Here is a 21,351-nt window from a genome sequence, read left to right as displayed (position 1 = left end):
GCCCAGGCCTAGCAGAGAGTGAGGGGGCCCTGGCCTGAGCAGAGGGCTGGCGGGGCGGTGGCGGCTTGTGGCCAGGAAGCAGCAGGGGAGTGCCAGCAGCGGGAGCGTAGGGAGGCAGCCGAGGAGGAAGCCTTGGTGGGGGACCCAGTAATTATACAAAGAAACCTTCTGCTCCGGGCCGGTTATTAACCTGCTTCGGGTGTTGACGTGACAGTGCCGAGCGAGATCTTTCCAGGCAGATGGTGTATTTTTAGCTAGAATGAACTTTTCTATTTTTCTGTGTTTTGGAAGTAGACACCGGGGTGTGTTGCAATGTGGGAGGACTGGGGCTCAGGGTGTGGAGGAAGGGTCCTCTCCCCGTTACTCATTGAGGGGTGCCATCTAGTGGGCAAGCGGGTGCATCCTTTCTCTTCTTCCCTCTGAGCCAGTCCTGTCGAGCCTTCTCGGAGTCTCCAGCCAGGCCAGGATGTGGCTCCACAAGGATATGCTGTTTTGTGAGTTCCCCTTGGGAGGGGGCTGGGGCCTTCCTGAGGTTTTAATAAGCCATGAACAGAAGATCAGCCATGTCTGCTGCAACCTTTTTGCATATAAACCAGAATGTCTCTCAGTCCTGAACAGTCAACATATGGCAGTTAAGCAATGCCAGGATTCATCTAAACCACACAGGGAAGAAGGACTCTCTGATATATTTTCAGTTTGTTGGGAGGAGATAAATGGCTTTATTCGCTGGAGATGGCATCTCGGACCATTATGATGACAGCAGGTCAGGAGGCAAAGCTTGGGCCTGGCCAGCTGCATCGCAGCCTCAGGGCTGCTAAGGTACCCCAAATGCTGGCAAATGGAAGAAGTTAAAAAATGTTTTTCTAAATTATTGAGGTGGAAGCTATTTAATTTTTGTGGGTCTTAAGGGGAGGACTTTACTCGTTCTACAAATGAAAGGATAATATCTAGGAGTTATCTGTTACACACCAATTAGTTAGTATTAATGAATACACATGATCAAACCCAGAGCTGGCAGGGCTGTGGGAAACCAATGTATACACATACATACACTCCACTGGAGAAAATACATAGTGATACAGTCTTCTGGGAGAGTGATTTAAAGGAAAAAAGTCACAGGAACCATAAAATTGTATATACTTTCCAGCCAACCAATTTCACTTCAGGGAAAACATTACAATAAAATAATTCAAACAGAAAAAAGATAAAGGTATTCATAGCACTGCTGTTTATGATGGCAGGAAAAAAGGGAAACAATTCCGATGTTGAACAACAGGGAAATAGTTAAACTGTGTATGTGGGCAATATAATGGAATACTAACGCCAATTTTAATAAGTAGTAAATGGGGATGGGTGTATGAAAGTCAGTGGAATTGCTCCATGCGCATTATTTGCCTTACAGCAACTTCATACTTATGTGCTTGGGGGGAATAAAGAAAAAGACAAGCTGTAACCAGTGCTGGTGACCCCAAGGGCTTCCAATGCCTCAAGGGTGTGGCTCAGGGGAAGCGGCACAGGTGGATGAGAATCTCAGAGTGTGGGCATCTTGTGCCTGAGGGGATTCTAGTGTTTTAAAATGTGAATTACTTACCTATCCGCAAACCAGGCAAGAGCCAGCCTGGTCCCCAGCTCCCTGGGGCTGCTTCTCCCAGGAACTGTTCAAGGCCACCTCACGAGCAGCGTCCTCACAAGCCTGCCCCCACAGAGGCGAGGTCCCACTGCAGCGCAAGGTTCCAAAGCACAGCCCTGAGGGGTGTTACATGTGCCCCTTGACCAAGGCAGGAGGGCCAGCCATGCTGGGAGCTCTTTGGATACAGAGTCTTCCCTCTAAGGTCTGTCCAATACAAATATAATACAAGCCACAAACACAATTTTAGATTTTCTAGTAACCTCATTTTTTAAAAGTAAAAAATAAATTTAGTAGTATACTTTAACCCAATATAGCCAACATATATTATCATTTCAACACGTAATCAATAGAAAAGATTATTGAGATATTTTCCAAATTTTTATATTATCTCTTCGAAACTCAGTGTATATGTCACAATTATAGCACATCTCAAATCTGACTAGCCACGTGTCAAGCCACGTGTGGCCAGTGGCTACCACATCAGGCATCACCACTCTGTAAGATACATAATAGAAAACATAAAGATGAAAGATTTTTCTTTTCCCCGTGGGTTGCCAGTGATACAGACATGTCCCTCTAAGGGCCAGGAACCTCTTTCTGTCCCTTCTCTGTTCTGAAGTTCAGCATCTGGGCTTGTTTGTGGTCCTTGTTAGAGGTCAAGATCAGGTTGGATGGTGCTATGGACTGAATTGTTTCTCCCCCAAATTCACATGCAGAAGCCCTAACCCCCAATGTGACGGCATTTGGAGATGGAGCCTTTGGAAGGTAATAAGCGTTAGGTGAGGCCATGGTGTGGGGACCCCCATCCCCACGATGGGATTAGTGCCCTTGTGAGAAGAAACACCAGAGAGCTCCCTCTCTCTCTCTCTCTCTCTCTCTCTCTCTCTCTCTCTCTCTCTCTCTGCCATGTGAAGACAGGGAGGAGAGGGCCATTTGCAAGCCAAGAGCCCTCACCAGAACCCAGCCATGCCGGCACCCTGATCTTGGACTTCCAGCCTCCACAACGGCGAGCGATACATGTCCATGGTTAGGCTGCCAGTCTGCAGCGCTTTGTTATGGCAGCCTGAGCAGACTGCGGCAGGTGGGAAGCTGGAAGGGGGAGGCTTACTGGGGACCTCCCAGATCCCTGTTCTCTAACCTGATTTAGGGGCAACAGCATTTTCTCCCTGCCTTGAGATGACAACTCGACCTGGTGTGTGGGTGAAGACCCCCCTGGATGAACATCCTCAGCCACTAAGAACCAGCCTTGTCCTTCTGTCCCAGGCACAGGTGGCCCTCAGAGGCCTTGGAGGATGGCACCCCTTAATCTCTACCCCCTCTCTGCCTGCACCTGCCAAGCTGAATGTGGCTAAAGAAAACACCTGTCCACAATGACTGGTCTCACTCAGCACCGCTGTGTTTTCCTAGTTCACTTCCTCTCCCACTGCCCCTCCTCTCCTCAGCTCCCAACCCTTCCTCCTGTGTCTTCCCTCAGGTCATGACCTTCGTTCCCTGAGAAAAGGAATTAACCGGAAGAGAATGTTCACTCCCTACATCTGTGCCCATCTTTCCTCCTGGTATTAGGAACCGCCCTTGCTCTTGACTCAGGCCAGCCCCTCCACTGGACACCAGATCCCACCCCCTCCCTCCTGAGGGCACTGCTCCAGTCATTCTCCTCCTTCCCCCTCATTGCCACGTCCCCAGCTGCACAGACCTGTCCCATCAGCGTGCACATGTGCATGATTTCTCCCATATTAAAAAAACAACAAAAATTTCAGCAAGGGTACCAGGAAAATTCAGTGGGGAATAATTGTCCTTTCAACAAATGGTTCTGGAACAACACATAAAAAAATGAAGTTGGATGACCCCCTACCTTATAACATATAAAACATTAACTCAAAATGGATCATACACCTAAATGTAGGAGCTAAAACTATGAAACTCTAAGATGAAAACATAGGAATAACTCTTTATGACCTTGGATTAGGCAATGGGTTCTTAGATAAGACACAAAATCATAAGTGACAAAAGAAAAAATAGATAAATGGGACTTCATTAAGATTAAAAACTTTCATGCTTCAAAGGACACCATCAAGAAAGTGAAAAAACAATCCACAGAATGGGAGAAAATAATTGCAAATCATGTATCTGATAAGGGACTACTATCTAGAATATATAAAGAACTCTCACAACTCAACAATAAAAAGACAAATAACCCAATTTAAAAATGGATAAAGGATTTGAACAGACATTTCTCCAAAGAAGATATTCATGGCCAATAAGCACGTGAGAAGATGCTCAACATCATTTGTCATCAAAACCACAATGAGATACCACTTCTCCACTATTCAGATGGCAAAAATAAAAAAGACAAAAACAAATGTTGATGAGATTGGGAAGAAATGGGAACATTTGTATGTTGCTGTTGGGAATGTGAAATGGTGCAGTCACTTTGGAAAACAGTTCGACAGTTCCTCAAAATATTAAACATAGAGTTATCCTATGATCCAGCAATTCCACTCCTAGGTATATACCCAAGAGAATTGAAAACATATGGCCACACAAAAACTTGTATACGAATGTTTATTAGCAGTATTTTTTATAATAGCCATAAAGTGTTAACAACCCAAATGTTCATCACTTGGTGAATGGATGAACAAAACGTGGCATATACATTGTATATAACATACAATGGAATATTATTCGGCAATAAAGAAGAATTATATTATGTATATACTGACACATGCTACAACATGGATGAACTTTGAAAATATGCTAAGTGAAAGAGCCAGTCACAAAACACCACATATTCTATGATTCCATTTATATGAAATGTCCAGAATAGGCAAATCCATAGAGACAGAAAGTAGATCAGTGACTGCCAGGGGCTTGGGAAGAGGAGGAATGGCTGCTCACGGACATGGGGTTTCTCTTCGGGGTGACAAAAATGTTCTGACACTAGATAATGGAGACGGTTGCACAATATGGTGAATATACTAAAAACTACTGAACTGTATACTTTAAAGAGGGAGGGTGGATTTTATGCGATGTGAATTATATCTCAATAAAGCTGTTTAAAAAAACTCTCTTTGGCACTGCTGCCCCCTCTAGCCGCCACTCCATTTCTCTCTTTCTCTTTGCAGTGGAATTCCTCACAGGAGTTTTCCACACTCACTGTCACCAGTCTGTCTCTTCCCCTTCTGGCAGGCATCTGCTCCTACTACCCCACTAAATGATCTCCTGTCAAGGTCACTGTCCTCCATGTTACTAAACCCAGTGGTCATTCTCAGTCCTCATCTTACCCGACCTGTGGGCAGCATTTGGCCCAGTTGACCACCCCTCTCCGCTTGGCCTCCCCGACCCTGTGCTCTCCTGGTTTCCTCTGGCCTCCCCGGCTGCTCTTTCTTGATCTTTGCTGCTTTCACCTCCAGTCCTGACTTGTAAACACTGAAATGTCCAAGGTTCATTGTTTGACCCCTCCTCTCTCTCTCTCTCCCTCCCTCTCTCTCTTTTTTTTTTTTTTTAAGCCATTGAATTGTACACTTTAAATGGGTGAGTTGTATGGTATGTAAATTATATCTCAAGCTTTTTACTTTTTTTTTTTAATTTATTTTTATTTATTTATTTTTGGCTGTGTTGGGTCTTCGTTTCTGTGCGAGGGCTTTCTCTAGTTGCGGCAAGTGGGGGCCACTCTTCACCGCGCTGCACGGGCCTCTCACTATCGCTCCCTCTGTCTTTTTATTGAGGTAAAATTGGTATATAACATTATATAAGTTTCAGGTGTACAACACTATAATTCAACATCTGTGTTCATTACAAAGTGGTCATCACCAAAAGTCTAGTTACCATCCATCACCTTACACTTGACCCCCTTCACCCATTTTGCCCATCCTCCCAACTCCCTTCCCCTCTGGTCATCACGAGTCTGTTCTCTGTGTCTATGAGTTTGTTTCTGGTTTTTTGTTTATTCATTTGTTTTGGGGGTCTTGTGGGTTTTTTTTGGTTTTTGTTTTTAGATTCCATATACGAGTGAGATCATACCATATGATTTTTTTTCTTTCACCTTCCAACTTTTTTCACTTATATTATCCTCATGGTCCATCTATGTTGTTGCAAATGGCAAGATTTCACTCTTTCTCGTGGCTGAGTAGTATTTCATTGTATATGTACACCACAGCTTTATCCATTCATCCATCGATGGACACTTACCTTGCTGCCACGTCTGGGCTCACCCCTTCTCTTTTCTATCTATAGCACCCCCCTGGGAATCTCATCCTGTGCACAGCCTGCTCACTCACTGAAGATTCCCAAGTGTGTTTGTCAGCTCAGACTTTCTTCCTGAACTCCAGTCCCTTAAGTACAACTGCCCACTCAATCTTCCCAACTTTACATCCCAAAACTGAGTTCCTGATACCATACTCCCCACTCCTCAAAAAACCCACAACAAACAAGCAACAACAATAACAAGCGGCTCCTCCTTCAGCCTTCTGGATCTCAGAAACAAAGGGCTTTATGCCTCCAGTTGCTTTGACGTCTTTCTTTCTCTCACATTCTACATCCATCTCATTAGCAAATTCTGTTGGTTCTTCCTTCAAGTAGATCCGTAATTTAATCTCTTCTCAGCACATCCACTTGGGCCCTGGTCCATGTCACCATCATCTCTCCCTCCTCGGTGATCTCCCAGCTGCCCTCCTGGCCCTCTTAGTCAAGCTCATCGCAGCCAGTGATCCTGCTAAAAGATGAGTCAGCTTGTGCCACTTCTCAGCTGAAAGCCTTCCCATGACTCCCATTGTCTGACTCCAGAGAAAAACCAGAGCCTTTACAGTGCCTCCAGGCCCCTACTTCGCCTCCCTCCCCCTTACCCCTCATCTTCTTCATCTCTTCATCTCTGGCCACTGGCTCTGCCCCAGCCACACTGGCCTCCTCCATGCTCCTGGACCAGGGCAGGGACCTTCCCACCCCAAGGCATTTGCACTTGTTTCTTCCCTCTCCTGAATATCTGCCTCGTTTCCTTCAGGTCTTAACTTAAATCCACCTCTTCAGTGAAGCCCTGCCTGGCCACTGGATCTGAAACTGTGGCTGTCCAGCCCTCACTGTCCCCTACCCTGCCTTGTTATCATCTACAGCACTCGATACCTACAAATTTACTCCATTATGGACTTTTTTTCCCAGATGATATAGAGACCATCTATATCAAGAAGAGTGTTGAGATAATCTTTTCAGAAAACAAAAGAAAAAGCACATCAGCAGAGCTGAACTGACAAGGGACAGGCATGAGCATTTCCAAATAGTGTGGTCCCTCTTGGTTGGAAATCACCCTAGTGCTGGCAAAGACACCTGAGATACAGAGAGTATAACATACTTTAAAAAATTGTATTTGCCTGTCTCTCTTCACTATAGTGTGAGCTCCAGGAGGGGAGGGATTTTTGTCTGATTTGGTCACAGCTATATTCCCAGTGCTTGCAGGTACTCAATCAATACTTGTTGAATGAATAAACAAAAATTTAAAAGCTAGCAGGCAGGTTTTCTCCCATTTCATTTTGCATCCCATATGCAGGCTGACTGCTTCTCGCGGGCCAGGCCTAATTCCCATACCATCTCCATCTCACACATCCACTCCACCCAAGTGCGAGAGAAAAGGCAGCCTCCCGTGTGCCTGGTGAGGCTGGCTTCAACATCAGCACAGTGTCTGAGGCCTACGTGCCAAGTAGCCTTCCAGAATGACAGCAGTGGGAAAGACAGACAACACCAACTGCTGGTGAGAACGTGGGACGACTGGAGCCCTCACCTACTGCCGGTGGGGATGCCAATTGGTTTGCCTCCTGCCGAGAACTGCTGGGTACCATCTGCTAAAGCCGTGTATACATCTCTCCTATGGCCCAGCAACTCCACTCCTAGTTACGTGCCTAAGAGAAATGAGGGCTTACGTCCACCAGCAGACATCTAGAAGATTGGTCGTGAACCCTCATTCATGATAACCCCAATTGCAAACAACCCAAATGCCTGGCGACAGAATGAATAAACAATTGTGGAGGGTTCCCAGAGTCGAATACTCTACTACGATGAAAAACAACAACCACATCACCCACAGAGACAGAGGGGAATCTCACAGACACAGTGTTGAGCAAAGAAGCCTGAACAAAAGGAGAGACATACAGTGTGATTCTATTCATGTTGTCGAAGAAAAGTTAATCAGTCGATCTAAGAAAGAAATAGAAAATTTTATTCGAACCAGACTGTGGATTATAACCCAGGAACAGCCTCTCAGAAAGCTCCAAGAACTGTTCCACTTGTTAGAGATCAAAGCACAGTTACGTAAGTTTTTGAGACAAAGGGCTGTGTATTAAATGACGTATTGTTGACAGTTTACACAATCCAGATCTCTGAGTACAAAGCGAGTAGTGGGTCATGGGTCGTCATGGCCCCTTGCAAGATTAAGAAAGAAGGTTATCGCCTAAAGAGTTGTGACCCTTGATGAGATTAAGGAGGAATGTTATCTCCTAAGGAGGTCTGGTTAATGCAGATGCACAACACACACTAAAGGGAGGAGGCCCAAATGGGCAGAGAAAAATTTTATGTTTAAATTTTTCTGGTCTTGCCATAAAGTATGAATTTTATTTCATCAATATGAAGTTTAAAAAAATAGGAAAAAATCTGTGGTGACAGAAAGCAGAACATCAGTTACCCTTGGAGGCAGGTACTGCTTGGGAGGGACTGAGGGAGCCTTCTGGGTGCTGGAGATGCTCTATATCTTGATCTGGGTGGTGCTTATAGGTGTGTGTGAGAGTGTGCAAAGTCTCACTGAGCTGCACACTTGAAGTTTGTGCACTTTTCTGAATGAAGGTTAGACCTTGATAGAGAGAAAGAGAGAAAGAGAGAAAGAAAGAAAGAAAGGAAGAAAGGAAGGAAGGAAGAAAGGAAGAAAGGAAGAAGGAAGGAAGGAAGGGAAGGAAGGAAGGAAGAAAAAAGAAAGAAGGAAAGAAAGAAAGAAAGAGAAGGAGAGAAGGAAAGAAGGAAAGGAAGAAAGGAAAAGGAAGAAAGGAAGGAAGGAAGAAAGGGAAAGAGAGAGAGAACGAGAGAGAGGAAGGAAGGAAGGAAGAAAGGAAAGAAAGAAAGAAAAGAGAAAGAGAGAGAGGGAGAAAGAGAGAGAGGAAGGAAGGGAGGAAGGAAGGGAGCGAGGAAGGGAGGAAGGAAGGAAGAAAGAAAGAAAGAAAGGAAGGAAGAAAGAAAGAAAGAAAAAAGAAAGAGAAAGAGAGAGAAAGAGAGGAAGGAAGGGAGGAAAGAAGGGAGGGAGGAAGGGAGGAAGGAAGGAAGAAAGAAAGAACGAAAGAAAGAAAGGAAGGAAGGAAGAAAGAAAGAAAGAAGGAAAGAAAGAAAAAGAAAGAAAGAACGAAAGAAAGAGAGAGAGAGAGAAAGAAAGGAAGGAAGAAAGAAAAGAAAGAGAACAAAAGTCCCAGAGTGGTAACCCAGACAGATGACTGCTCTGTCTTATATCCGACCCTGTGCTAATTTCATCCTTGTAATGCTCTGAAGACCTGTTGATTTTCCTACCTGCTCACTACCTGACCTTTGGAGAGGAGGTCGATGTGCCGAAATACCTAGGACCTAATCCTGGAGGACACGGGTGCTTCCACAAAGTATATCCTTGAAGAACTTGGTCTCTCTGCATCATTGCTCTCCTAACTTGAGGAGGGCTGGGCAGGCTTTGTTTCCCCAAATCAGATTTTCATCTGAATTATGTTTGTTCCTCCACTCATGTGATAATCAGCTTGTGAGACAGACTGAGTGAGATGTCGCATTGTTTTTGACTTGAATAAAGGAAACAATCACTGTGAATGTTCTTTTTTCATATCTTGGAGTTGTTCATCATTGGGTGGATTTCTCCCTAACTGAATTGAAATCTGCACAGTGTCTTGGCAACGGCCTCATTCTGGGTGTGAATATGGGCCCCAAGACCCTCACCTGGTCCCTTTCCCTAGACTCCTTGGTCCTTTGCCCTGAGAGCTGGGCTGAGACCCCCGTCACATGACTCAGGACCACTCCTCTCTCTGCGCAGGTGGAGGAAGTGGCTATGGACCCTCGCAGCTCTCAGTAGGTCCCCTCACTTAGTCCCACGGTTGCACTGGTTGTCCGGACCCGTGTCCTGTGCCCATTTCTAGAGCCAGGGTGTGGGTGAGTCAGCTGCAGCAAAACATGTGGCTAAAGGTAAGGAAGAGGGCTTCCCCAGGGGCGTGGGAAAAACACTCCGTGATCTCATTTTCTCTCATGTTAGTACCACACTCGCAGCACTTCTGATACAAGATGTGCAGGGGTTCACCCCACCCGCCCCTCCCTGCACCAAGCAATTCTCTGTGACACCGACTGGATGTCCTATAATTCAATTCCATTCTGGCACTAACTGGTGTTAAGGGCTCAGTCCCATAAGACTGCCCCCGGTTCAGATGCCAATCCCAAGTCCTAGGTTGTCACCTGTACATCCGACAGACTGGCTATAAATCAGGGTTCCTGTGACCCCCCTCCTTGGGTTTGATAATTTGCTAGAACAGCTCACAGAACTCAGGGAAATACTTGTTTACTTGTTTGTTATAAAGGATATAATAAGGAATACAGATGAACAGCCAGATGAAGAGATGAGTGGGAAGGGATGTGGAGCTTGGGTGCCCGCTCCGGGTGCACCACCCTCCCAGCACCTCCACGTGTTCACCAGCCTGGAAGCTCTCCCAACGCTGCACTTGTGGGATTTTTACAGAGCTTTCATCATGATTGATCATTAACTCAATCTCTCCCCGTCTGGGTGGATGGTGGAGGTAGGGGGGGACTGCAAGTTCCAAGCTTCTAATCATGGCTGAGTCTTTCTACAAGTGTTGCTTCATTAGAAAAAGAGACACTGCTCTCACGCAGGAAATTCCAGGGGATTTAGGAGCTCTGTGTCAGAAATGTTCCTAGTGCTCTTATCACTTGGGAAATTACAAAGGTTTTAGGAGCTCTGTGCCAGGAACTGGGGGCAGAGACGAATATATATTTTTTGTATTATTTCACACCAGGGAATACCAGAGTGTGACCGCCCGAGGGAGGAACATGCACTCAGGTAAGCCACGGGCTCCCACCACCCCGTGAACTCGCTCTAGCGGCAGGGGGTAGGGAGCAGTAAGCAAAGTGGTGTTTCCAGGTGAGGAGACAGCATGAGTGCAGAACAGAAAGGGCACGGGGATCCTGGGTCTGTCCTGGGGTGACGATCTGCACACCAGCCCCACTCAGTGCTGGGCCCCCTGAGCCCTGCCTCCGCTGTGGCCCCCCAGTCCCCCTCCCTCTCACTGAGTGCCTTTGCTTCAACTCTGACTTCTAATCCAGCTCAGGTCTTGGGGAAAGAAATTGTCAGCTAGTGGCTGGTCTAAGACCAAGGCTGACGGGTTCTTCCACTTCCTGACTTGGGGGGTGGGGACCCCAGGAGCCTTGGTTGAGATACAAAGGAAGGCATTTTGGCATTTTAGAATGTTGGTAATTTACAAACTACATAAAGTTTGTGTGTGTGTGTGTGTGTGTGTGTGTGTGTGTGCCAGAATCCTGGGACCCTGATTTCCTCAGCCCTGGGCATTGCTGTGGGCAGCCAGAGGACCCTCTGTACTGAGAAAGAATGGGTGGCAAGGATGGCTAGCCCCAGGCCCCCATTCCACCCCTCCCTGCTTGGGAGCCACGGTGGGCAGGAACCGGTCTCTGGAAAGCCTGTTCTTTGGGGTCAGAATGTCTGGCAGGATCCCTAAGCTGACGTTCCAAGGACTGAAATTTCCTCTTGTTTTTGCCCAGAAACGTCTGGCTCAGCCTGCCCTCCCTCTGTCCCCCCCACCCCCGCCTGCCCGCCTGCCTTTCTGTCTTTAGTGTTGGAACATTCCGGTCAGAGCTGGGCTCTGTGGTGTGGAGAGCAGCCAGCAGGAGATGGGATCTGGCCACTGCTTCTCGTGCGGCACTGACCCTGACTCGCGTGTGTCGGGGACACGCCTGCCCTGGGGGCCTGTGAAGGGGGCGGGGAGGAGCCCCAAGGGCCTCCCGTGGGCCTCACTCTCCTCTCCTTCCTGCGCCCTCACTGTCTGTTCCTCCCTTCTAGACTCATCCAAAGCCAGTCTGAGGCTTTGAGATGGGGAGTCCAGGAGGGGAAAAGGAGGAGGCAGGCTGAGAGGGGCTGGAGGTGTCTGTGTTGGGGACGGGGGCGCCCAGCCTGGTCCACATCCAGCGCCATGGCCTTGTGTGAACTGCTCCCTCCAAGGCCCTAAGGAAGCTCCTTCGGTGCTTCAGTGCACCACAGACTCCCTCAGTTCAGACCTGGGTGGCCTGGAAGGGCAAAAGGGTGGGGGACAGGCAAGGGAAGGGCCAGAAGACACCCCAGTGTCTGGCTAGAAGGCCTGAGTGCAGGCGCCAATGCAGGCCAGACAAGCAGGTTAGGCCAAGCCGATGGGGGCAGTTGTGACCGCAGGGGCTGTCCTTGTGAACCCAGCATCTTGCCAATGGCCCCCGGGAGCTAGGGGAAGTCACAAGGCTACCTCCCCCTAGAAGAGAAGCATCTGTGGAATGGCCAAGGGCACTGGGCCTGTGCTGGGAGCTGTGGGGGCCACAGATGAATGATGACTGAGCTGCCCCCTGCCCTTGAGTGGCTCAGACTTGAGGGCCAGCTTTGATGGGCACAGGCCCACTCAGGCACCTCCGGGAGGACAGAGGGTGGGGAAGCTGGAGCAGGGCTGCAGGTGCTCTGGGAGCATAAATGGGACAGCCATGCTGACCTGGGGCATCCCATGAAGGCAGCAGAGTGGAGGTGGCAGCTGCACTGGCGTTCACAGGAGGGCTAAGTTCATGGGCAGAGGTGGAATGGTGAGCACAGAGAGAGCAAGTAGCCCAGAGAAGCCCAGAGCCTGGCTCTGTTGGTCTTAGTGAGGCAGACCCCTCTTCCCCACCTCTGGCCCCCACCCCACATTCTGCAATCTGAGCACAGGTCCCACTGAGTCTGCTCAGGGCTGAAGCAGGGCACCTAGGTGGAGGGCAGGGGCCCCATCACAGTTGCAGGCCTGGGCACAGAAAGAGGCACGGGCCAGGCGGTGAGCACTGAGGAGGGAGGCTTCAGGCAGCCCAGAGCCTGCCAGCCAGGTGCGAAAAGCCTCAGACACAGAGGCGGCCCCTCCCCTGCCCACAGCCCTCAAGGCCACTTCCTGCAGGCCCAGGGCAGAGGAAGCGGCTGCCTTGCTTTGCAATTGTGGCCTGAGAGACCCTGGGTCCTGGCTGAGAACTGGGTCAGCCTCGCACCCACTCTCACCCTGCCCAGTGGCTGAGCCCGAGAGTGGCCCTGACCCCCCCTGCAGCCTCTCTGTGGCCGTGTCCCAGAGAACAGGCTGGGGCAGGAAAGAGGCCAGGCCACCAGAAATCCTCTGATGACAACCTGGATGCCATCCCCAAGGGAGCCACTGGAACCCTGCAAACAGGTGTGATGACACCTTTCCAGAAAGCTCTGCCTGAGTGGGTGGGGGTGGATGGGTACTTCCTGCCCTGCCTGAGAGGGCAACAATCAGTGTCTTGGGGGAGGGGCTGGTCTCCAACCCTCCAGAAAGAGGCCAGAGTTCTCATCCAGCGCCTTGACTGGGGGCTCCAGGAGTGAGGCCCAATTCCCGTTTCCTTGTCATCCCCTCTGCCCCAGTGCCCCCAGCCTATTTCTTACTTGATTCATTTATTCAGTCAACAAATTAATGCCAGGGACAGGAGGGGATGGTTAACAAAAAGACCCAGACTCCCAGGCCTCATGGAGACTACCACCCTCTATGATAAAGTCCTGCCCTCCTCTGAGGCTCAACCAAACACCACCTCCTCCTGGAAGCCCTCCCTGATCAAACAGCTGTCCTGAGGGCCTTAGGATGGCCTTGTGTGACCTGGGTCTGCCTCTCTGGGACCAGTGCACAGATGGGTCTCAGTAAGTGGCAGCCACAGCTCCCATCAGCACCACTACCCACCATCATCATCATCCAGGAGGGATAAGATTCCTTGGGTCCTGTGAATCCCTTGCCTGCCTGTGGCAGAAAGCACCCAAATGTTATCAGCACACATGCAGTGGGCCCTATTTAAGAAAACTCAGCATCTAAAAACCCCAACAGACAAAACTGTTGGAGGAGGCCTGAGGAGGCCTCCCCTCATAGCTGAGTCCTGTAGGAACATAGCACCCCTGCCTAGGAGTGGGCTAAACTCTAAAGGGAGGCCTGCCTGTCAGTCAGTCCCCAAATGCCCTGAGGTCGCCGTTGTGAGCTGACTTTCCACCTGGAGCGACTTCAGACTTCCGTCTGGGCTGATTCCAGCAAGGGTGCCTCAGGCAGTGCTAAGGTGGTAGGGGCTCCACAGTGCCCCTCAAACGCCTGGGCCTGGTCCTCAGACCCTCGTCCATCTGCAGCTCTGAGAACGAGGGGCAAGGCAGGCCCCTCCCAGCGTCCAAAGCCTGTTAGCAGGCTTAGCCTCTGGCAGGGCCGTGGAGTCCACGCCCAGCTGAGGGGGAAGATTCCTGGGTGGTGAACAGGAGCACTTGGCTGGCAGGACAGTTGGTTCTCGTGCCCTTACCAGGCCTTGCAAGTGAAGCCTCAGGAGGAATTGAGAGGACCTAGACGCAGGCCCAGCAGACCCAGCCCTGCTGCCAGACCTTAAGCATCGTCCTGGGGGAAAGGGAACATCCACAAACAGCCAGGCACTGATTCAGCCTGAGAACTCCTGACCTCCTCCACGTGTGGGGACAGCATGGTGGCCAAGGGCAAGGGCCAGCCACGTGGCCCTGACTGAGGGCAACTCCAGAGTCTTGGACAACACGTGCCGTTGGGTAGGTGGGGGAGGAAAGCGCAGACCCGTGCGGCCTTGCTGGGCAGCGGGCTACTGCTAAGAACAGCCGGTGTGGGGAATGGGGGAGTAGGGTGGGGGGTTGTGCGTGACGGGGGTGGAGTCAGGACCTGGCCTGACTCTCGACCCAAGCCAGGCTGACCAGGTTGTCTCTGAAGGGAAACAGACCCGTAAGGAGTCAGAGATGGGGTCTCCCGAGGCAGCGCCTTCCCCTCCTGGGCCCGCATCTTCCCTTTCAGCAGGTCCTGACTCCTCCGACACATTCCCCTCTGTGCTTCGGTGGTCGGGGGCCTGATCACTGCTCCACCTCCCACGCTGGCCCAGTGCAAACATTCCGCCCAGCGCTTTTACTTTGCTTCCCAGGGCTCCATCTGCTGTCATCAGAGCATCTTGCAGAACAGGGCAGGGGCCAGCCCTTTGGGATAAGTTGAGGGCAGCCAAGGCTTGCCTTCCGCCATCTATCGTGGTAGGCAGATGTGGCCTTAGCGAAGCCTAGGCCACCCCTTGGGGATCCCAGGGGGAGCAGGAGGCTTCACGGCCATTCTCCCGCCTCTGCCATCTGCACACAGACACCAGGGCAAGCTCCTGAAAGCAAACAGCAGCCCTGCCGCCCTGCTAAGGCTCCAGTGGCTCCCGGTGCATCCCACCTGCCCCCACCACCTCTCTGGCCTCAGTCCAGCCAAGCTGCTCCAGAACACATGGGCTCCTCCCCTCCTCGGGGCCTTTGCACTTGCTGTTCCCCGTCTGGAGTCTGGAACGCCATCTCCCCAACTGGCCTCACTCACTCATTCTCACTATTCGAGGAGTGCTGCCCTCCTCCTGCGCCCCGCCATGCCCAAGTCCATGCCCCCATCACAGCCCACGCCAGGCCCGACGCCACCCACTTCTGTGCCTCTTGTGCTAGGCTGTATATTCCTTGAGAGCTGAGAACTTGTGCATCTCACTCAGGCCGTGTCCCCAGTCCATGATGCAGCATACAGCAGTGAGTGAGTCTGCATGAATGAAAGCCCTCCAAAGGTTGCTGGCCACTTGAGCCCTTGGGTCCTTACAGGCCCTAACGCCTCAGGGCTCAGGGAAGCTGCCGCCCTATCCCAGCCCTGGTGGCTAGGGCTGTGAGGGAGGCAGGTCTGAGGGTCGAAGGCTGAGGGCCGAGCCAGCACCTGTCCAGCCCGAGTGTGGAGGGCATGGCCTCACCTGCCTGGGGTTCTGTGCCCTGTGCCCCTTTGGCAGGCAGCTGTGGAGAAGGCTGCCGGTGCCTGGAATCAGGTGCGGAAATCCTCTCTTCTGCCCAAAGGAACACTGTCCTGGTGCTTCTACTCCCCGTTTACCGGGCAAGGGAGGTTCTAGGGGAGTGGGGCAGTGACCAAGACGCCAGTGGCTGGAGCTGGGCACTCCCTGCCTGGGCACCAACCCTGGGTGAAGGGATAGGACTAGCTGGCCTGGGCTTTCACGCCGATCTGGCCTCAGTAAGTTGCCCTGCACCCTGTAACCTGCCTGCCCTGAACCCTCTGCCCAGGCAGAACTGCCTGAACCAGTTTGTGTGGTTCAGGGAGGCCAAGGACTCGTCAATTCTTGGCAGCACCTCTGACCCTCCCCACCCAGTCCCTCTGCCCTGCGGGTTAGGCCACAGGCAGGCCCTGGGTGCCTCACACTTTGCCCCTCCCGCCCTCCCTCACACGGGTGGCTCCTGTCAAGAGTAGGCTGGAGTGTTGCCACCCCTTGGAGCCCACCTGGCCTGCTGAATCAGAGTTAGCATTCGAAGGAGATTCTCAGGGTTCTGTCTGCAAGTGAACGTTTGAGAACTGGGCCGGGAGGACAACTGTTCACCCAGGGACTGGAGCTGACGGTGGGGTTTCACGCACTGCGCAGTGTGGGCTGGGGGCAGCTTTCCTGGCCCCAAAGTCACCACTTCTGACAGTGACCCCCACTCCGCCCAGTGGGCTCTGGCCAAGGCCAGCCAGGCGATGGGGGGAAGACTGGTACAGGAGACTGTCCTGAAGGACCACAACTCCGTGGCCGGGTGTGGGCCAGGAATCAGGCGGCTGCCATTCAAGCTCCAGCCCCAACAACACACCAGCTGAGCATGGCAGGTTGCTGCACTTGGGACTTCCCCACTCAACGGCACCATCCTCGGGGGTGGGCCAGAGCAGGAGGCCACATGGGAGAGCTTTAAACCTGGAAGGCTCATGGAGAGCTGGATAAGTGGCTCCTTGTTTCCTTTACTTGCTGTCTGGCTGTTTAGATAACTCACACCAAGTGAACAGGGCTGCAGGTGCTGGGCTACAGTCACAGCGCCTGGATGGACGGGGCTCTGTCCCTGGGAATCAACCATGGTGTGGTGCAAACATCTGATCCCGCTGGAACTGCCAGCATTCTCAGGAATGCCCAGAGTGGTGGACAGTTGTTGACATTTGCCACCTAGCATGGTTTCAGTCCTCAGTCACAGAGCTGTGTCTGAAGCAAGAACACTCCTGGACTTTGCAAACACATGAGTCAATAAACTTTCTTTTTATTATTAAGTCAGTCTGGGTAGGGTTTCTGTCACTTGCAATTAAGAGTCCTAACAGAAAACACTGCTTTCTCCAGCACAGGGAGGGATGAGGACAGGACTGAGAGGCATCAGACACCTGGAGGGAGGTGAGACTGGGCCAGAGGGCTTGGCAGGCCACTCTGGACCATGGGGAGCTCAGGCTGCAGTTCCTGGGCCTGGCGGACACCCACAGCATGGCAGTCTCTTGCCTGGCTCTGGGTGAGCCCACATGCCTGCCGTGACAAGGCCCAGCCAGCCAGGCAGGTGGGCATCAGCAAGGTAGGTGGGCAGGCATTGGTTTCCTGGAGGCCTCTCAGGACCCACAGTCTTTCCTGCAGGGGGGCGGGGCCAGGTCTGGTGATTCAAGGCCTCAGAGAAGAGGGGACCTCACTCCAGTGCAACCTTCTCTCTGGTCCCTAAAGCTGCCTGAGGTTGTCTAATTCAAGGGATCATCTGGATCAACAGCTCAAAGGGCCGAGAAACGACATTTGTTCCCAAGAGGCCTAAGTATTTTGGGTTTGCTAAATGAAAAGGTAATTACCTGAAGTGGAACTAGAGGGACGCCAGTATCCAAAAAGAGGCGTTGGGGGTTCAGAGAAAAGGATCCGCTTCCGCTGTGCCCACCACCCCGTGGGGTAGGGTCCCGTGGGGTAGGGCCCTGCAGGGTGCTGGGCAGCTTGGGGAACTCTGCCCTCTCAGGGGCCCCGGCAATGGCATCTGCTTGGATGCCGAAGTGACTAGGGAAGCCCTCCCGCATGTCTGCAGACCCGGGGTCAGCTGTGGAAGGACGACCAGGAGACTCCCGAGGCGTAGAACTTCATGCGGCTGGGCCAGTCACCATCCCCACTGCCCTCCCTGTCCTCGTCTGAGTCATCGTCGTCTCCACTGGACGCTCCGCAGACGGCGCCAGCCAGGTAGGCCGGTTGCCCCGCGGACCCGGTGCCCAGCTCCTCCGCCTCCTCCTTCCGCTTCTGGGCGGCCAGCTCGCGGAAGCAGAGGATGCAGACGCGCAGGGGCTTGGGCGAGAGGCGCGGCAGGAGGAAGCGCTCGCGGGAGCACTCGGCACAGACCACAAAGCCGCATTTGCGGCAGTGGTGCCGTCGGGTGAGCGCCGAGAAGCGCGTCTGCGTGCAGCGCATGCAGATGTCCGTGGCCTTGTCGGGGATCCAGGGCGCCGCGTGCTCCGTGCTGGGCTGGAGGCCCGTGGCCAGCAGCTGCCGCCGCACACAGTCCTCGATATGGCTGATCCACTCCTGGCGCTCGGTGGCGGAGGCGGCTGACACCACGAAGGACTTCTTGGCCGTCTTGATCATCCAGCGGTTCTTGGCCTGCAGGGTCTCGGGCAGCAGCTCCAGCGTCACCTCCTCCAGCGGAATGATATGCTGGCTGCGGTACTTGCGCTTGTTGAGCACGATGCTGCCGTACACCAGGATGTCGTTGAAGAGGAAGAAGATGCGCGGTTTGGCCTTCTTGCGGCACTCCTTGGTCAGGACGCCCTCGCCCAGCAGCACTCGGCCTGGCAGGGCCAGTGGCTGCCCCGATGCCCCGAAGCAGCTCTCAACAGCCGCGATGCGCTGGCTGTTGATCTCCGTGTTCGCCAGGTAGTCCACCATCTTCGGCCACTCGGCTGTGGGAGGAGCAGCAGAGGAGGCGTCAGCTTGCTCAGACATGGGGGTGGGTGGGGGGGGGTGGGTCAAGACCACCCCCTAATCCCCAGCTCACCAACCCATCCGTCAGACAACCCACTAATTACCCCACTGCAACCCAGCGGGCCCAGACGGCCACTCAACCAAGGAAACTCGCTGCCCCAGAAAATGACCCTTAGACAAGGAGTTACTGGGAGGTGAAGGGGGACCCCCTCCCCCGCAGTGAGGGACGTATGGAAGCCAGCCCAGGATAGGAAGGCAGCAGTAAAGATGTGTGACTGAGAAGTGGGGGCTCAAGCCCCTGGGGAGCCTTGGAAAACAGGGTAGAACAGGCCTCAACACCATCCACCCAAGGGGCAAGGATACTGAGCCCCAACTCCCTTCAGGGGCTTCCAGGAGCACTGACTACCCAGCACTTTGGGCCTGCCCCAGGCAGAAGGGTGCAGGTGCATGCACCAGGATGGGGAGTGCCAGGCAATGGGGTGTCTGCAACCCCAACCTGTCAGTGACTCCCCCGTCTACCAAGACAAAGCATCATAGACCCTGCAACCCACTCACTCAGCCCATGAGCCCAGTGGTCACCACCATCATCATCACAGGCACCATTGCTGAGTGCTTCTTCCATGTCAAGCATGACTATCTCATTTAGTCCTCACACCAACCATAGCAGGTAGGTCCCCCCTTGACAGGAGGAAACTGAGGCTCTGTTAGTAACTAGGCAGCCCAGAGCTTGCACCCCTGGAGATGGTGCTGCTCAGAGCCTTCCCCCATGGAGCAGGAGGCCTCTATCCTCCTCTGCCAAGCGCTCCAGGTGGTAGCCCCAGATCTCACCTGGGCCCCCTCTGCTCTGTCCATACCCACTCCCTTTGACTCACCAGACTCACAACTTTGAGGACACTCAAACACCGCCGACCCCAGGGCAAGCCTGCAGTCCCAGCTCTCCCCTGAGCTGCCCCTGTGACCTCCCACCAGCTCCTCTTCTTTTCCAGAAACAAACCACCATTCACCTAGTTGTTGAAGCCCCAAATCTAGGACTCCCCCTTGAATCTCCTCTTTCCTGTACCCCCATTCAACCCATGAGCAAGCTCCATCATTTTTCTCTCTCACACTTGGCCCCAGTCTGCCCACTTCTCACCACACAACTCCATCAGTGAATTGACAGCAAGGCTATCTCCCTTTCAGAAAGGGTCTCTCTGACAACCCCAGCTCAGGCAGCTTCTCCCCCTACCCAGGACAGGGTCTGCAAACCATGGCCTGAGGGTTCTGGCCCACAGCCTGGTTTCGTGTATGAAGTTTTATTGGAACACAGCCACATCATTCATTTACAATTGTCTGTGCTGCTTTCCTGCTGCAGTAACAGAGCTGAGAGCTGTGACAGAGACCACACGGTTACAGAACCTAAAATGTACTCTTTACAGAAAAAGTTTGCTAACCTTTTCTGTAGGATGTTACCCTATTTTGCTTTTTCTTCACAGGACTTACCAGGACCTGATATTTTCTTGTCTATCCATCATTTGCTTGCGTGTTTTCTATTTCCCTCACCCACTTCTAAGCTCCATCACAGCAGGAGCCTTTTCTTGTTCACTGCTGTATCCCCAATGCCTGGAACAGTGCCAAGCACATAGTAGGTGCTTCGTGAGTGGCTAGTGAATGAATGAACCAAAGCTCCCTGGGGCCCACCACAGGAGGAAGGAGCCAGCACCTCCTATCTCTGAAGAGGAAGCAGATGAGAGCTGACCCCACAGCCGCTGCTGCCGCCACCACCATGTGCGCACAAGTGTACAGTCACACACAGCACACCCCTGGCCAAATGATCACACACGCAGAGTTTCTGGGTCACCACACTGCAGTTCCGTAAGTCAGGCTACCTGTGGGAAGCTGAAGTGGGGCCAGCGCGGGGGCTGGATGCATTACACAACAGGGGTGCTCGGCCCCGACTCACACACCACTTGCCCCTTTCAGACCACAAGCCATCCTAAGTGCTGTCCACACCACCTTATGTAAGAACCACTATTTTTAGGCTGCTGATCTCGGCTGCATGTTGCAAACCTAGCTGATTATGGGTGACAGCCCTGGGCTGTCCTGCTAGGACCAGTCACTGCGTCCCTGCTGTGGACAGTCTGGCAACATTCCAGAGGCCACCCCCAGGACCCCTGGGCTGGGTGCTGGGCCCCGGGATGGGCTGGATGAGGGCTCCACTGGAGGAGCTCAGAGTGTAGCAAAGGAGGGAGAGACACCAAGAGCAGTGACTTTGGGACCTACAGCAGCGACAACGGAGATGCCTGGCAGAGGGGAAAGGGCAGAACAAAGGGTGAGCTGGGTGCACTCACACAATGGGCTACTGTAGGCACTTACAGTGACTCCACCCGATCCACGTGGGTCAACATGGAGCGACAACAGACGCCAAACGCTGAGTGGAAAAAGCAACCTGCAGAATGGTCTGTGTGACATCATGTATGCAGAAATTACGCAACCTTTAAAAAGTGTCCAAGAACTATATCTGTGAATCAAAATGGATAGGATGGAGCCTCGCGCCCATGAGGATGGCTGCTATCAAAAAAACAGGAAATAAATGTTGGTAGGGACATGGAAAAGTTGGAACCCTCCTGCACTGTTAGTGGGAATGTAAACTGGTGCAGCCACTATGGAAAACAGTATGGAGGTCCCTCTAAACATTAAAAATAGAACTGCCATATGATTCAGCAATCCACTTC

The 21,351-nt window shown here is 52.2% G+C and overlaps 1 protein-coding gene across 2 annotated transcripts in view; it reads right to left on the bottom strand.

Annotated features, from left to right (window-relative positions):
- Positions 1-427: 427 nt before the first annotated feature.
- PLEKHF1 (pleckstrin homology and FYVE domain containing 1) overlaps positions 428-21,351 on the bottom strand; it is a 23,736-nt gene continuing 2,812 nt past the window's right edge. The window contains exons 2-3 of one of the 2 annotated variants that reach the window (XR_014237516.1): positions 17,533-18,618; positions 428-1,834 (exon numbers count right to left, since the gene is read on the bottom strand). Coding sequence is in view for 1 of the 2 variants with exons in the window: in XM_082367237.1 (XP_082223363.1) it covers positions 17,765-18,604 (840 nt within the window). In the remaining variant the exon portion in view is untranslated. Of the gene's footprint in view, positions 1,835-16,950; positions 18,619-21,351 lie in introns of those variants that run through there. The other variant, XM_082367237.1, reaches the window with a different exon arrangement.

The sequence above is a fragment of the Balaenoptera borealis genome (assembly GCF_965194805.1).
Source record: "Balaenoptera borealis genome assembly, chromosome: 19".
NCBI classification, from domain to species: domain Eukaryota; kingdom Metazoa; phylum Chordata; class Mammalia; order Artiodactyla; family Balaenopteridae; genus Balaenoptera; species Balaenoptera borealis.
Note: the sequence above shows the minus strand (reverse complement) of the source record. Positions and strands in the feature narration are given on the sequence as shown.